The 16,075-nt window shown below is 38.7% G+C and overlaps 1 protein-coding gene across 3 annotated transcripts in view; it reads left to right on the top strand.

Moving 5' to 3' along the window:
- LOC137606739 (glucocorticoid receptor-like) overlaps positions 1 to 13,665 on the top strand; it is an 81,442-nt gene extending 67,777 nt beyond the window's left edge. The window contains exons 6-10 of one of the 3 annotated variants that reach the window (XM_068332133.1): positions 1,393 to 1,665; positions 2,795 to 2,939; positions 7,460 to 7,590; positions 8,840 to 8,997; positions 9,694 to 13,665. In XM_068332133.1, coding sequence (XP_068188234.1) covers positions 1,393 to 1,665; positions 2,795 to 2,939; positions 7,460 to 7,590; positions 8,840 to 8,997; positions 9,694 to 9,846 — 860 coding nt within the window. In that variant the 3' untranslated portion in view covers positions 9,847 to 13,665. Of the gene's footprint in view, positions 1 to 1,392; positions 1,666 to 2,794; positions 2,940 to 5,633; positions 6,090 to 7,459; positions 7,591 to 8,839; positions 8,998 to 9,693 lie in introns of those variants that run through there. The other 2 variants (XM_068332135.1, XM_068332134.1) reach the window with 2 other exon arrangements.
- Positions 13,666 to 16,075: the final 2,410 nt, after the last annotated feature.

The raw sequence follows: 16,075 nt of genomic DNA, 5'->3' as shown, positions 1-16,075 counted from the left end.
CCATTACTCCTGCTGATAGTTCAGCCCTCTACCTGAATAATTACAATTACTAGGGATTAATTTTGATAATCCCAATCAACACACCAAACCTTAACTTTACTACTGAAAGTAACATTCTTGGAGAGCCAGTTGTGTCACAAGAGTACAGCCACTTCCAGAGGGGCAACAAAAGCATTTTCCTCAGTAAAGTGGTGCACTACTGTTTGTTAGGTGTACCTGTACCTCCTCTTGCTGAATACCATGTATTAAGGGAAGTCTGATATGACCTTTGAAATTGTTGACAATTCCCACCAACCGTCTTACCAGAAGGAGAAGCTGGGTAGTTCTGGGACTGTTGAAGCTTTTTAGTGCACATCAAGTCACAAGACAAGCTCCTGCCATCTCTGCAACTTGTTTTGATATGTGTGGACTGGGATTTTTTTTTTATCCAGGTCCAAAGATCGAGATCAATAATTCACGAATACTGACATCTTCAATTTGATCATTGATCTGTTTTTTGAAACCATCCATTTCTCATACAAATATTTCAGATACAACTGCAGCCCTTTAACAGCTTCCTCTTCTTAGTAGTGGAGTGGTACCTCAAGCTCAGTGTCTCTGTAAATACCCAAACTTTCACAAAACATTGTCATTCATGTTCATAGTTACATAGGTACACACACCTGTTTGTCAAAATGAGATAAAGAATATAACAAAGACTCAACATTAGAAAAGCTAAAGGATTTGGTATGTACCAGCATTATCTTTGCTGATGTTGTCTTCATGTTTTATGTTTGGCTACTTTCATCACCACATTCTTGTTCATCTATTGTGGCATGTGCGGTTGATTTTTGTAACATTTTCTGATTTCAAGACACAATACGATGTGTTGTGAACAGACAATAGAATTTTGTCCACTAGTCAGAAATACTGAAATACTGATTTTTAATTGAATTTATTAATTTAAATGTGTATTATATAGATTACATGCAAAAGTATTAAGTCAAGTCATAAAAATATTTTTTCTCATCAACCTAAAAAAAAAAAAAAAAAAGTAATACAATTAAATTAAATTGGGCAAGCCCCTTGAGTTAGCTGTTATTGACTCATTTAGAACCATAATTATTTGATATTTTTGGTCTCTTAACATACTGTATACAACTTCTACTAAAAGTAATTCTTATGATACCAATACTGAAAGAGTATCAATGGATCATCTTTTAGTCTGTAACAGTTTGCTTTAATTTAGTCTCCTCTTTTTCTTTTTTGAAAATGTTTGTTGTAAAATCTGAAATCATAGTGTTAAAGTGTGAGCACCAAATGTCTATGAACTAAAATTGTCACTGCTCAAAGTCACTGTTTCATATGTTCTTCCTCTCCAATTCTTCCCCTTTTTTCCCTCCTGTAATGCAGCAAGGAAAAACAAGAAGCTGATCAAGTTGAAAGTGCAAGGCCTGTCTGGATCGTCAGAACCTATTAGCAACATGCCTGTTCCAGTCATCCCCAGGTGCATGCCCCAACTTGTGCCCACTATGTTATCTGTGCTCAAGGCCATTGAGCCAGAGATCATCTACTCAGGCTATGATAGCACCCTGCCTGATACCTCCTCACGGCTCATGACCACACTCAACAGGCTGGGGGGACAGCAGGTCATCTCTGCAGTCAAGTGGGCCAAGTCACTGCCAGGTAAAAAACAAACAAACAAACAATCAAAAACAAAACCTGTTGCATTTGGTTTACATTAAATGGTTTACATTAAATAATTGCATTGCTGGAGCATACCATTGCTCCAGCAATGCAATTATTGTTAGCGTTATGTTGAGTGGTTGTTTGGGAAAAAAATCAATATTGTTTCAGTCGCTAGATCATTTCACTGAAGTGTCACAGTATTTATTTATGTGTGTGTGTGAAAGATGTGTCATCTGAGGAGAGTAGGTGCAGTGTTACGCTATTGGTGGTGCTGTAATACAGTACTTAGACTTTCACTTCATAAAAGGAGATCTAACTGTATACTTTAATGGTGTCACAAATATCAATCAATCAATCAACTTATTGATATTGACTTATTATTTATTATTATTTTATGAAGACATTTCAAAGCGCTTTACAAATAGAATCTCCCAAAATTCATGGTAAAGACAAACAAAATCAATAATACTGGGTGTAGAGTCTAAACAGTTTTGTTTGAAATACATTAACAAATGAAATGCGAAGAGTTTATGTTTTTATGACCATGGTAGATTCTTACTCACGAGAAGGGAGCCGCATGTCTTGACTCGGGGATTTTCTGTTCTCATTCCATTTGTCTCTAATGGACACGCTAAACATTTAAGATCGGATTTCTTCAAGAAACCCTCAAATCAAAACTAAAGTGAAGCATTTTTGTGAAATGCATGACAGTATGAGCGACAGATCTGACTCTAGTTGTGCTTTATTTGCTCCAGACAGCATGCCAACTCAAAAATGGTGAAAGTATCTTACATAACAAAACCAGTTCCACTCTCATAGTTCTGTCAGCGTGGAGAAGACTCAGCTATTAAATTTTAATTGGAACATACATCTTATATACACATTTCTTTTGTTTTAAGAATTGAGTTCTCATTATAGTATTGTAATCATAGATTCAACAATCACTTCTATATTTCTTGACTACAAGCAAGTGATTTGGAAATATAATGAGTCATCACACTGAGATTATTTCTATCCCAATGCCAAGCATTGGTAAAGAAAAACTGAAGGGGAAATCCCTTTTTGTTGTCGTATCACTAGCATTGCACTTCATTGCTTTCTAACCCACCTTATCTGATCTTCCAAGGCTTCCGCAACCTGCACCTGGATGACCAAATGACATTGCTGCAGTGCTCCTGGCTCTTCCTCATGTCCTTCAGTCTTGGTTGGAGGTCATATGAGCAGTGTAATGGTAGCATGCTCTGCTTTGCTCCTGATCTCGTCATCAACAAGTGAGTGCCATTTCTAGCTGTTGTATATTCAAACAGGCCTTTCTTCTGTGTGTCAACCAGTTTTGATTTTTATTGCTTATTGGGAGAAATGTATATGACAGTTAGCTTTCCTTTACATATTTCCCAAAATACTGGAATATTCCGTTAACATTAAGAATTTTTTTTTCATGTCACCCTGCAATTTACTCGCCATGATTTATAAATGATCAATATGAGTCAGCTTCAAGTATAGCAAGTCCCATGTCTTCATACCCATGTTAACACTGATTTATTTATTTCACTATTCATAGGATAAAATCTGTTTTGTAATATTAGAAGTACATCAGGTAAACACGTTCCTTACCCACACAGAGGAGAATGCATTCATTTCATTCTCAAATACACTGTGCGCTTTCTGGGAGTCACAAAGAGATGCTTCAGGTAGGCAGTATGTTAATTACAAACCCCTAAAGAATTACTGCCTTTGTAAATTGTGAGTAAAAATCTCTTTGCTTACCATAGCCATTACAGCCTTGGGAGGAAACAGAGGAGAAGAGTCATCCTATTAGCTTATATGTGTTAGCTCACCCACTTTCTACTCTTATTTTCGATTTTTCTTGTTCAACATCTGTCAGCCTTTATTGGCCCTTTAATGTTTGTTTACATCATAAAGCCTTCTTCTTTTAGCAGTCATTTCCAAAAGAGGCCTTAATTCCTTGTCCTAGCATTATTTGTACATATATACAGTATTTGAAAAAGTATATCTGAAAAAGCATGCTAAAAGAGTTCAGTGTTAAATCTGTTTTTAAATGACTTATGCTGCTTAGTTACATTACATTATGTTAGTTAATAATTTAAATAGCTTCCATGTATGCATGAGTATTTGAGGCCAATAATATACCACATATATTCTTTCTTTTTTTCCTTTCGGCTTTTCCCTTCAGCGAATTGGTTGCCTCCATCTAACCCTGTATTCTGCATCCTCTTCTCTCACACCAACTACCTTCACGTCCTCTTTCACTTCATCCATGAACCTCCTCTTTGGTCTTCCTCTGGGCCTCCTGCCTGACAGTTCAAAACTCAGCATCCTTCTAACAATATATTCACTATCTCTTCTCTGGATATGTCCAAACCATCTCAGTCTGACCTCTCTGACTTTATCTCCAAAACCTCTAACTTGTGCTGTCCCTCTGATGTACTCATCCCTGATCCTAGTCATCCATCCATCCTGGTCACTCCCAAAGAGAACCTCAGCATCTTCATCTCTGCTACCTCCAGCTCTGTCTCCTGTCTTTTCCTCAGTGATACTGTCTCTAGACCAGTGGTTCTTATCCTGGGTTCGATCGAACCCAAGGGATTCGGTGAGTCGGTCTCAGGGTGTTCGGCGGAAGTCAAGACAAAACACCCGATGTGTCGGGAAAAAACAATGGACACAATGTGTCGAAAATGTTTGTGAATGTTTTTGCCGAACATACACGAATCACTGTGTACGTTTGACACATTGTGTCAATTCATGATGACACGCCCCCCTTAGCCATCACTGGCTGCAGGTGATCGATTAGCCTACCTGTGCTCCAGGGGACTTTGCGCACTCAGTAGTCGATTTATGCCTGTCATGATGGTACGTCATCTGATTGGTTTCTTAATATTTTAATAGAAACTATGTTGAGCAAAAAAGAAAATGGTCGGACGAATATGTGCAACGTGAATTTACATGTACTGCATAACGAAATGTGATGGGAGTCAGCGTTCTGTGTTATTTGCAATGTCAAGTTGAGCAACTCTAGTCTTGCACTGGTAAAAATAAAGTAACACTTTCTTAAGCTGCATGGAAAACAAAAGAAACAGACTTTGTTGTGAAAATGACATAAGAGTAGCACTTGCCAAGGTGAAGCCACGCATATCTGAACTGGTCTGTCAATAACAACAGCAGAAGTCACACTGATTTGAAGGTAGGTCATTTCATGTGAGTTCATGTACTGTCTTGGTTTTGCTCTTTGAAAAAAGTGACATTAATGCACAACTCATTAAATACACCAGTAAAACATATACAGTATTTTCTGCACTATAAGGCACACCTAAAAGCCTTTAATTTTCTCAATTTCTTATAATCCAATGTGCTTTATAAATGAAAAAAGTTTTAAAATAGACCATTCATTTTAAGACGAGTTCTCAGGTGCATTTTATAATCCAGTGCACTTTATAATCCACTGCGCTTTATAATCCAGTGTGCTTTATGTATGAAAATTTTTATTAAAAATAGGCCCTTCATTGAAGGTGCGCCTTATAATCCAGCGCACCTTATAGTGCGGAAAATACTGAACTTATGTCTTAAATTTTGAAGAAAAAAAATTACTGAAGGAGGGTTCTGTGAGTGAGCATATGAAACCGACAGGGTTCGGTACCTCCAACAAGGTTAACAACCACGGTTCTAGACCAAACAACATCGCTGGTCTCACCACAGTTGGGTACAACTTTCCTTTCATTTTAGCTGAAACTCTTCTATCACATATCACACTTGGCACTTTCCTCCACCTGTTCCATCCTGCCTGTACATGCTTCTTCGCCTCTTTTCCACACTCTCCATTGCTCTGGACTGTTGACCCTAAAATCCTCCACCTCCTTGATCTCTTCTCCCTGTAACCTCACTTCCACTTGGGTCCCTCTCATTTACACATATGCACTCTGTCTAACCTTCATTCCTCTCCTTTCCAGGTCAAACCTCCACCTCTTTAGCTTCTCATCCACCTGTTCCCTGCTCTCACTGCAGATCACAATGTCATCTGCAAACATCATAGTCCATGGAGATTCCTCTCTAACCTCATCTGTTAGCCTGTCCATCACCAGAGCTGATCCCTGATGCAGTCCCACCTCCACCTTGAACTCCTCTGTCACACCTAGAGCACACCTCACCACTGTCTTGCAGTCCTCATACATGTCCTGCATCGCTCTAGTATACTTGACTGCCACTCCAGACTTCCTCATACAATACCACAGTTCCTCTCTGGGCACCCTGTCATAAGCTTTCTCCAGATCTACAAAAACAAGAAAGTATTCACTAAAGCTGTTTGCATCCTTTTTGCAAAGTCTACTACCATCTGTCCTTCTGCATTCCTCTCCTGAATACCAAACCTGCCCATCACCTCATCACCTCTGTTTCCTGCACCAATATGTCCATTGAAGTCTGCACCAATGACAACTCTCTCACTTCTAGGTATGCTCTGCATCACTTCATCAAAGTCCAACCAGAATTTTTCCTTCTCCTCTAGCTCACATCCTACCTGTGGAGCATACCCACGAACAACATTGAACATTGCACCTTCGATTTCTAGCTTCAGACTCGTCACTCCATCTACCACTCTTTTTACCTCCAGGACATTCGTAACAAACTCCTCCTTCAAGACAACTCCTACTCCATTTGTCTTCCATGATAGAACAACTTGAACCCTGCTCATAAACTTCTAACTTTGCTACCTTTCCACTTGGTCTCCTGGACACACAGTATGTCTACTTTCCTCCTCTGTATGTCAACCAACTCTCTACCTTTCCTGTCATAGTTCCAACATTCAATGTCCCTACTCTCAGTCCTATACTCTTGGTGTTCTTCTTCTGTCTTTCTACAAACAGTTTCCTTCTCTCCTTCTCTGACCAACAGTAGTCCAATTTCCATCAGCACCCTGTAGGTGAACAGCACCAATGAAGGCCTTTGTTAACCCAGGCCTCGACTGAACCAGTATCGAAGTCATAGATTTGATTCGCATGTTTGATTTGGCAAAAGTTTAACATCGGATGCTTTTCCTGACACAACCCTTTGTATTTATCTGGGCTTGGGAACGGCACAATAAGACACTGGCTTGTGCCTTCTTGCGGCTACATTTATGATTAGCAAAATAACTACTGTAGTTAAATCAAGAAGTATTTGAGCAAAGACCAAGCAAACAATACCAGGCATTTCAAAAATCCTTTCATGTCATTTAAGTTTGTGCTATTGTCACACATTTTTATTATTTGCTAAATTCTACTTGGGGATCCAGTATTGGCTGCTGTCTGTTGATGATTGCTAGAATTGATGAATTGACCTGAAGTATAAATGTTTTTCACTCCAAAAGGATCAATGAGTATTGCAACCTCTGAGTTTTGCCACATGCAGTCTGCGTACAGTTCTGTATTTTCATTGGCAATACAAAAACGGGCCTGAGTTGCAAAGAATTGCTCCCAATAGAAGTGCCACAATGGAAATAGAAGTGAATTATGTCATTGTGCTTAACCCATACTGTGTCTGAAGAATGTGCTCTAATGATATTAGAGGTAGAAAGTAATGTGGGTTGTGTGATAGGAATAGAAAGATGTGAAAAGCCATCAACACTAAGTTTGCACTCCAGTTTTCTTCAGCTTGTTTGAAGTTGTGTACTGCTGGCGCTGTTTACTGAGAATGGAATAAGAAAGAATGTTTACCTAAAACAATTTTTCCCTCCATTTTTGTCTGTCTTTAAACTTTCTCGCATCCCTGCTCCCACACCCTTTTCCCTCTGTTACCTCAGAGATCGAATGGAGTTACCCTTCATGACCGACCAGTGTGAGCAAATGCTTAGGATCTGCAATGAGTTTGTCAGACTGCAGGTGTCCTATGATGAGTACCTGTGCATGAAGGTCCTTTTGCTGCTCAGTACAGGTAAAACAGATCTTTGTATTATGCCACATATGCAGTTTTGTATTTTTTCTTTTTCATTTCAAACTGAGTTATGTTGTGGTGCACTGGAGGTTTATTCTACTTGTGGTGCAGTAGTATTGAAAAGAAAGGATGGGTGAACTATTTGGTTCTGCCTGTAATGGCTGCTGACAGGAATTTGCCATTTTAATCTCAATGCTAATCTTTGGACAAAATACTGCAAATGGTTTTGAGAAGAGATAGTAAAAAACAAAGCATTTAAAATCACCCCCCAAAACAATGTTCAGCATGAAAAAGTATATAAATGGTTCTACACTGAAGACCAGACCATTTTTCTTGTGCATCGTGTTATATTGTGCTAATGCTGCAGAGAAGATGCATTTAGCAGGTGATTTTCTCTTTATGTGTGGTTGAATTTTTTGCAACAGGGAGCTTTTTTTCCATTTGTGTCCTTTGTGGATGGAAATAACGATTAGTTGGGAAGTGAAAATTAAATTCAACTGCAGGTACCTTTTTATCTACCCTTTTCAACATCTCTCAAGTTCAAAAGTAAGACATCAGCAGAGTAGGCATCTGCTCTACTAGATCCACTAAGCTTGAGTGCTGCATTCCCCTCTGGGATTTTGCATAACCTGTGGGCTTTTCTGTTTATTGTGGCTTTGCCTGGACCCAGTGCCAGACAGCAAAACAAGTCTGGAATGTGTTGACACGCAGGTATTGGTTTTCAACTTTTTTTGTGGCTTTAACTTTTAGCAGCCAAAAGGACTGTTAAATCACTTGATCACAAACCATACAGAGCCTTTGTTTTGTATAATTAAATAAATAAGTGGATATTAATAAACCATTAAGATAGCAATGATGGTAATAATAATCATAAATATGCCACAGGTGTGTTTCACTAAATAAAAAATCCAATCTTATCTGTTTTGTAAAAAACATAGTCCGTTCTTAAAATAAATTAAACTACAAAGAGTCCCAAAAATTCACTTATTTTTTTTAATCAATCTTCATTTGATACTGAATGAAATTGAGTATGAATTAAAAAAAAAAAAAGTCACGTCCCTTTCTTCTCGTGAGTGTCGAAGAAGACACGCGATCGGAGGTCTGATGATATGACAACAACGTGGATCATCGACCTCCAGCTTAGGGTGTGCTGGTGCCATTTGTATGTTCTTTAAATATTTTCTTTCAGAAAAGAAAAACAACATCCCTGTCAGACTTTAATTCAGTGGTTGTTTGTGTGCATATGTAGTACCAAAAGCTGGCCTGAAGAGCCAGGCCGTGTTCGACGAGATCAGGATGACGTATATCAAGGAGCTGGGAAAGGCCATCGTCAAAAGAGAGGAGAACACGAGTCAGAACTGGCAGCGCTTCTACCAGCTCACAAAGCTACTGGACTCCATGCAGGAGGTTAGAGACACACACCCATATATACATACTATATGCCTTATATTTATTTTTATTTTTTTTCATTTTATATACTCGATTAATCCCCCAAGGGAAATTAGTGGCACACTCTAGTTAGTTAGTTCAAATCAAGTCACATGCATATGTTAGTGTGTACAGGCCCTGAACAAGAAACACGCACAAGAGGCCTGTATGCATGCAGAGGGAGGTAGAGTGGTGGGAAGCTCCTGTTTGGTGTGTCCCAAATGAGCAACTTGTAAGGGGGACGGCGCCTCGCTCAAGAGCGCCTCGGCAGTGCTCTGGAGGTGAGCTGACACCTCCCACTATCAGCTCACCTCCAGGTGTTTTTTTTTTGGGGGGGGGAGTGGGAATCCAACAGCTGATCTCAGATCATTGGACAACCCGCTCTACCGCCTGCCCTACCACTGAGCCACTGCCGCCCCTTTAGTACCCTACACAGGATTGACTGTATATTATTGATTATATAATAGTATTATACACTGTAACATGGCTTCTTTGTCAGTTCTCGATATTTTCTTTCAGTTATTGTGGCTTCAGGACTGGCTGAGTTTTCTGATTTTTATAAAATACTTTAGAGCACATATATTCCTCTGGGTGGATTTTAACTAGTTAATCTGTAGAGCCTCCTTTTTGCAGCATTGCAAGCAGGGGTCTCACTAATCTGCCTTATTCCTCCAGATGGTCGAGGGTCTTCTCCAAATCTGTTTCTACACCTTCGTGAATAAAACCCTTAGTGTGGAATTCCCTGAGATGCTGGCGGAGATCATCACCAACCAGATACCAAAATTCAAAGATGGGAGCGTCAAGCCTCTGTTGTTTCATCAGAAATGACCGCCTTAAACTGTCAAACAATGCCTTAAATTGTGCCCTGCCTGTGTATTTCTTCGCCTGTAGCCCGCTAGTCCAGCCCATCTCTCTTGATTCCTCAGTTTTACAGGCCCCCTCTTGGAATTTTGACATTCACCATTCAAATTTGGTGTCTTGGAGCACAGTTCCAGTGACGTTACAGTTACTGCCGTAGTTTGACCAAACTACTGAAGGGCAGCAATCCACTTATATTGTAGCCATTCCTATTTGGCTCTGAATGTTTTATGCAGGATGCGTTTTTAGCAATCGATTTTTTTTTTCCTTCTGCTCCGTCCATGGCCCTCTCCTCAGGTTTCTAATGCTGATTCTTTTGGTGGCTACCTGGATCTTACTCTCTCTTGCCTTCAATGTCATTGCTGACAAACCAACAGCAGGAAACATTTTTTAGCCCCTCATCTTGTCAACAATCTGTTGCCAACAGCCCAGCTTGTCTTAGTTTACCCTTCCCAACTCTACTGTGTAAAGAATGTAGTCATATTCTATTGTTGTTATTTCCCGGGGTCTGCTGTCAATGAAGGGTATGAAGCAAAACATAAAACATCAGAAACATGCTCTGAAATGGGAGAAACTTTTTATTTGTCCCCTTGGGACGCAAAGACATTAAACTATTCTCAGCTATGAATCAGTTATTTTTTCTTGAAATTTTACGAATCACCTCACCAATGGAAAAAAGTATATAATTTATAGGTCATTCTTTTCTATATGCGGTCATGGATTTCTAATCACATGCTTGCACACAGAAACAGAGAAAATATACTGTATAAGCAGAAAAAAAATCAGCAAAATGTTTACTCATAATGTATCTAAGAAAGGAAAACAGTGCCTTTAGCTTTTGAAGCTCTTCGTAGCCAGTCTCTCAATATCTTTATTTTTTGGCAGAAGAATCCAAGGTTGATGTCCTTCCATGTATTCTTTTGTTTTAGAGGTTCCATGCTGGCAACTTTTGTTCCAAGTCAAAATTTTGTTTGTGTTTAATGTGTGGGAAGACTCCCCGTTCTTTTTTCTCAGACCTTCCCGTATGGAATACAGCTGATGCATACAGATTAGAAATATGCAGCACAGCTTCAAATATTATGATGGCAATTTATTTTATTTCTTACAAAGGTTGAAAACCACATTTTAAAAAAAGCACAGGAAATGTCTCACATTATGGTAAAGTCCCAAAACACATTTCGTGTGTTCCACTTTTCTCTAAAGTTTATGTGATAGATACAATGCCTCTCCTGTTCAGTATCACATTATAACAGATAATATAATAAACAGCTAGAGTACATTGAATACGGATTATTACATTTATTTTATTTTGAAATGGAGTTCTACTGAGCCAGACTACCTATTTCCACTTCAGTTATCACAGTGAGTTCCAGTCAGGAATAAACTCATGAATTGCTTGAATTAACAGGAATACTAAACTGTTAAATCAGGGAAAAATGAGGACAGTGAAGTCAGCATAATTACCTCACATCCAGGGACAGTGCTGTTTTCACCTGAAATTATTTCCTTGAGAGGCAAAGATAATTATTTTTGAAAACTGTTGTCACAGAGCACTACTTTAGATGAATTATCACCCTTTAACCAGATTCATCTCCTGTTTGCACAAACAACAAGTGGGGTTATTAAGTAGGTCAGCCCATCATGGCTGTAAAAGTAATTGAATATATTTACATAAAGTATATATTTGTTGTGCATGAAATGTAAAAAAATATTTTTTTTTAAAGAAAAAAAGCAAGACGCTTATGATTGATGGACCCTCTGTTCTCAGCACAGGATTTTATCACTGAATATGACATATACTGTATGTAGAAGCTGCAGTTCAAATAATTAGTGAATCAAAGCTCAGGCTTGAGTGACTACGTCAATGGACGTGCTCCTTTAGTGCCAAATGTAAAAACTAGTTTTATACATCTTTTAACAGACATAAAATGAACTGTTCAATTGTATGTTACAAAAATGTTTTTGGGAACTTTTTCTTTGATGATGCTCATTTATTTTTAAAGCTCTTTGTTTGGTTTCATACCAGCTTAATAGTACCGATTGTTATCATCCAGGTGTCCGAGAGAATATTTTTGAAGATGCACAATATGTTGTATTTTAAAGGGAGCTGTAATTTGTACTGCTGTCTAGTAGGTTATCACCAATGTGGTACATTTGTAATGTGAAAACATGGCTGTACCAGCTTGCGTGATGGCCAATGCAAAATGCATTGATGACACAATTGTACAAACACAATGCTTCTCCCTCATGCTCATGTGGTCTATTCTCCTTGTGTTCCTTGTGATTGTCAGGCCTTTATTGCCTAAAATATCCACTGTATGGTTTTTTTGGTGTTTACTCACAGCAGGCTTTGGATGTGCACCAGTCCCTATTCAAGAACCTCTATGTGCAGTTTTGGCTTTTAGCTTCACCTGCTAACTCAGTCCTGTGCTCTAAATAACATGGGCTGAATACCACTAATATCTCTGTTGATTACTCTGGGAAGGATGTGAATGAACTGTGTACTTCTTTTGCATACAGTATTAAAGTTGTTTCCAGGTGGTGGTGATTCAGAAAACCAGCTTTAATGTATAAGTGTAACTTTATCCCTGCTTATTTCTAAATGACCATAGGTGTATATAGCAGCGCCAACATAACCAGTGCAATGTAAACAGTGTCTATATTACAAGATATTTTTACATGAATATAACCTCTATAATCATATACATTTTCCCTTTCAACTGCGTTTAACTAACAGCCTTGTGAAAGGGAGACAGAGAGCCATAGACATGAGATTTCAAATCAGGAACTAGATGAACCCTTAACAAATATCAGTGCTTTTGGGAAGAAATGACAATAGCTTATTTTCTGACATTTTAATACATCAGCTTGATCCTCTTTGATATGAATAATTTTACCCAATCCTTTTTGTACATTCAACAAGTTGAGAAAGTAAATATTTTTGTTTGTGTTTAATAAAGGTAGATGTGTTGAATACATTAGGTGATTGTAAAACATGTTTGTCTTGTGAAGTAAATGTAAATTTAAGAGTCAATGGGAAGGTCTATATGAATGCTCACTGTGCTTTAAAGTTGTAAGAAAAAGACGGAGGGAAGTGAAGGGGATGTGACAGACCGGAAGCTCCTGCATTCTATAAGAGTGACCAAAGCAGAAGAGAATAAAAAAAAATTGTAATTGTGCATTCAAGCAGTTACATTTTAAGTAGCACTTATTAGCAAACTTCTAGTTATTCTTATTTTATTTGAAAAGGGTCTTTTTTTAAAGGTCCAGGCTTTGGATCACATGGTGTGCAGATTGACTAGTCACATTAAAACAGAAAACAACAAAAGAAACTCCATGTGAAAGTAAATCTAATAGAGCCTGATGGAATTGCACTACCCTCATAATGGTTGATAGTCTATTTTGTATAAAATACAAGCAAATGTTATCTTTAACAATTAAGGGCAGATCTTGAACTGGTACATATAGCTATGGCTTTCATTGGTCTGTTTTGTTCATATTTCATTATGTAAATGTAATCCGATGTAGAAACAAAAAATATAAACTGATTGTTCAAAAAATGCAATTGTTTTACTTCTGTATTACACCTTCTCTGTAGTTAGTGTCGATATTTTCACCTAGTTGATTAAATGTTGAATTAAGTTATGTGTTGTTCTTTGACATTGGATTTGGCATCATGTTGGTAACAACTTGAATATTTTCTGTTAACCCTGGTTCAAAGTGGAAATTCAAAAGAAATTATTTCTGTTAAGTTCAAACATCTTACCCAATAAAGTTTCCAGTTTTTCAAAGCTCAGCTCCAGTAGTTTTATCTTTTTTTCTGAGCTCGGTCAAATAATTATATTCCCTAAATGTTGGATGATACATTTATTTTAGTTTAATACGGATAATAAAAATATAATCCAGTTATTAAGATGAGCTAGCATAAAATGTGAAAAACCAAATAATAAATATTTAATATTAAAAAGGCAATATATAATGTAAATTAAGAGCCATTAAAATGCCAAGAGGAAGAGAAGTTTTATTTTCTATCAGATTACCTGAGTTGGTGGTGCAGTGGGTAGCGCTGTTGCCGCACAGCAAGGCCGGTCCGGGTTCGAGTCCCGCTCTGTGTGGAATCGGCATGTTCTCCCCGTGTCCGCGTGGGTTCTCTCCAGGTTCCTCCCACCTCTAATAACACGTGCTTCAGGTTAATTGGCCAGTCCCAAATAGCTCGTAGAAGTGAGTGTGAGTGTTTGTGCGTGTTTGTCTGTCTCTGTGTAGCTCTGCAGTGCACTGGCGTTGCACCCGGAGTTTGCCCCGCCTCACGCCCCAAGCCAGCTGGGATAGGCTCCAGCTCCCTGTGACCCACGCAAACGGATGAAGCGGGTAGGAAAATGAATGAATTATCTAAACTTCCAAAGGTCAATAGCAGAAGGGAGTTGGCAGTCTGTGGTAAAGAAGCCAGTTATTTATTCTGGCATATGATGAAGAAGGCTAATCTGGCTTTCTGTTTAGTTCAAAAATAGACTTGGTTACACAAATTTCAAGATTTATTTCATTACTTTCCCACAATAAAAAAACCTGCTAAACAGACTCTTAAGACTCTTGCAAATAATAGCTGAATAAACTGTCTAAGGCAGGGGTGTCAAACTCGGTTTCACCGAGGGCCACAGCATAATGGCTGTTTTCAAAGGGCTAGATGTAACTTATAAATGTAATTAAATGTAACTCAATATAATGTAAAATAAATAACTACTCAAGTGAAGGAGTTTAAGTATCTTGGGGTCCTGTTCACGAGTGAGGGAACAATGGAGTGAGATTGGACGGGGAATTGGTACAGCAGGAGCGGTATTGCAGTTGCTTCACCGCACTGCTGTCACAAATAGGTAGCTAAACCGAGAGGCAAGCTCTCCATCTAAAGTTCAATCTTCGTTCCTACCCTCACCTATGGTCATGAGCAATGGGTCATGACTGAAAGAACGAGATCGTGGATACAAGCGGCTGAAATGGGCTTTCTCAGGCGAATAGCTGGTGTCTCCCTTAGAGAAAAGGTGAGAAACACTGCTGTAGAGCCGCTTCTCTTTCGCGTGGAAAGGAGTCAGTTTAGGTGGTTTTGGGCATCTGGTGTGGATGCCTCTGGGACGCCTCTCTAGGGAAGCGTTTCTGGCAAGTCCAGCTGGGAGACCTCGGGGCAGACCCAGGACCAGGTGGAGGGATTATATCTCAACACTGACCTAGGGAAAGGGAAGTTTGGGGCTCCCTGTTAAAGCTGCTGCCCCCGCGACCCGACTACGGATAAGCGGTGGAAGATGGATGGATGGATGGATACACTTTTTTTTTCTGTTATAACATAAATCCTTTTAATTTGTCAGGTTATTAAACCCATAGAACTCCATCAATCAAGGATCAAACAATGCAAGTGAATAAATAAAGCTAACATCAAACACAAGTTGGGACATTAACTTTGTTCAAAATGGGTTTAATAACTGCATTGTGGGAAATGTAGTTTTTAGTCAAAGCACTTTTGACCTTTTATGCCCTTGCGGGCCATATAAGATGTGGCGGACCATATTTGGCCCACGGGCCTTGAGTTTGACTCGTGGTCTAAGGCATCATGTGAGGATGCAACAGGAGTCATGAGCAGTTCTATAAATGGATGCCTTTCCTGATATGGTTTAAAATGCCACCTTGTTTTGATATGTCAGTCTCAATTATAACTAACTGGAGATATAACATGCTAAACATTCACAGTTTTAGGTGTGGAGATGAACTTTGGACAGAGGCAGTTTTCTCATGAACGTCACACTAAAGTAATGCCTTGATAATTCAATGACTTGGGTTGCGACAGAACTCATGTACAGAAAGTGAAAGAAGGAAAGCAAGCACATGCTTATTACAAAGTAACTCAAACGAACCTATGATTTAAGATGATTTCCCTAACATGTTCAACATTTAAGGTTCTGCCTAAACTGGAACCAAAACTGTGATGAATATCTACCAAGTGTCCCATTCTGAAAACAGCTTGTTCCAGGAGCTGTTATTTTACTGTAACAGTAGTTTGATTGCATCGATCAGCACTCATTGACTCCATTGATTGCATTGTAATGGCTTCGTTTTGGTTTTGGTCAGGTGTTTTAGATGCTTGCATGACTTATTTAATGCAGTCATCAGATTAAAATACACACACATACTAAATCCAAAACAAACAACAACAAAA

This window comes from Antennarius striatus, chromosome 13 (assembly GCF_040054535.1).
Source record: "Antennarius striatus isolate MH-2024 chromosome 13, ASM4005453v1, whole genome shotgun sequence".
Classification (NCBI taxonomy): Eukaryota; Metazoa; Chordata; class Actinopteri; order Lophiiformes; family Antennariidae; genus Antennarius; species Antennarius striatus.
This window is presented reverse-complemented; position numbering and strand designations above follow the sequence as displayed.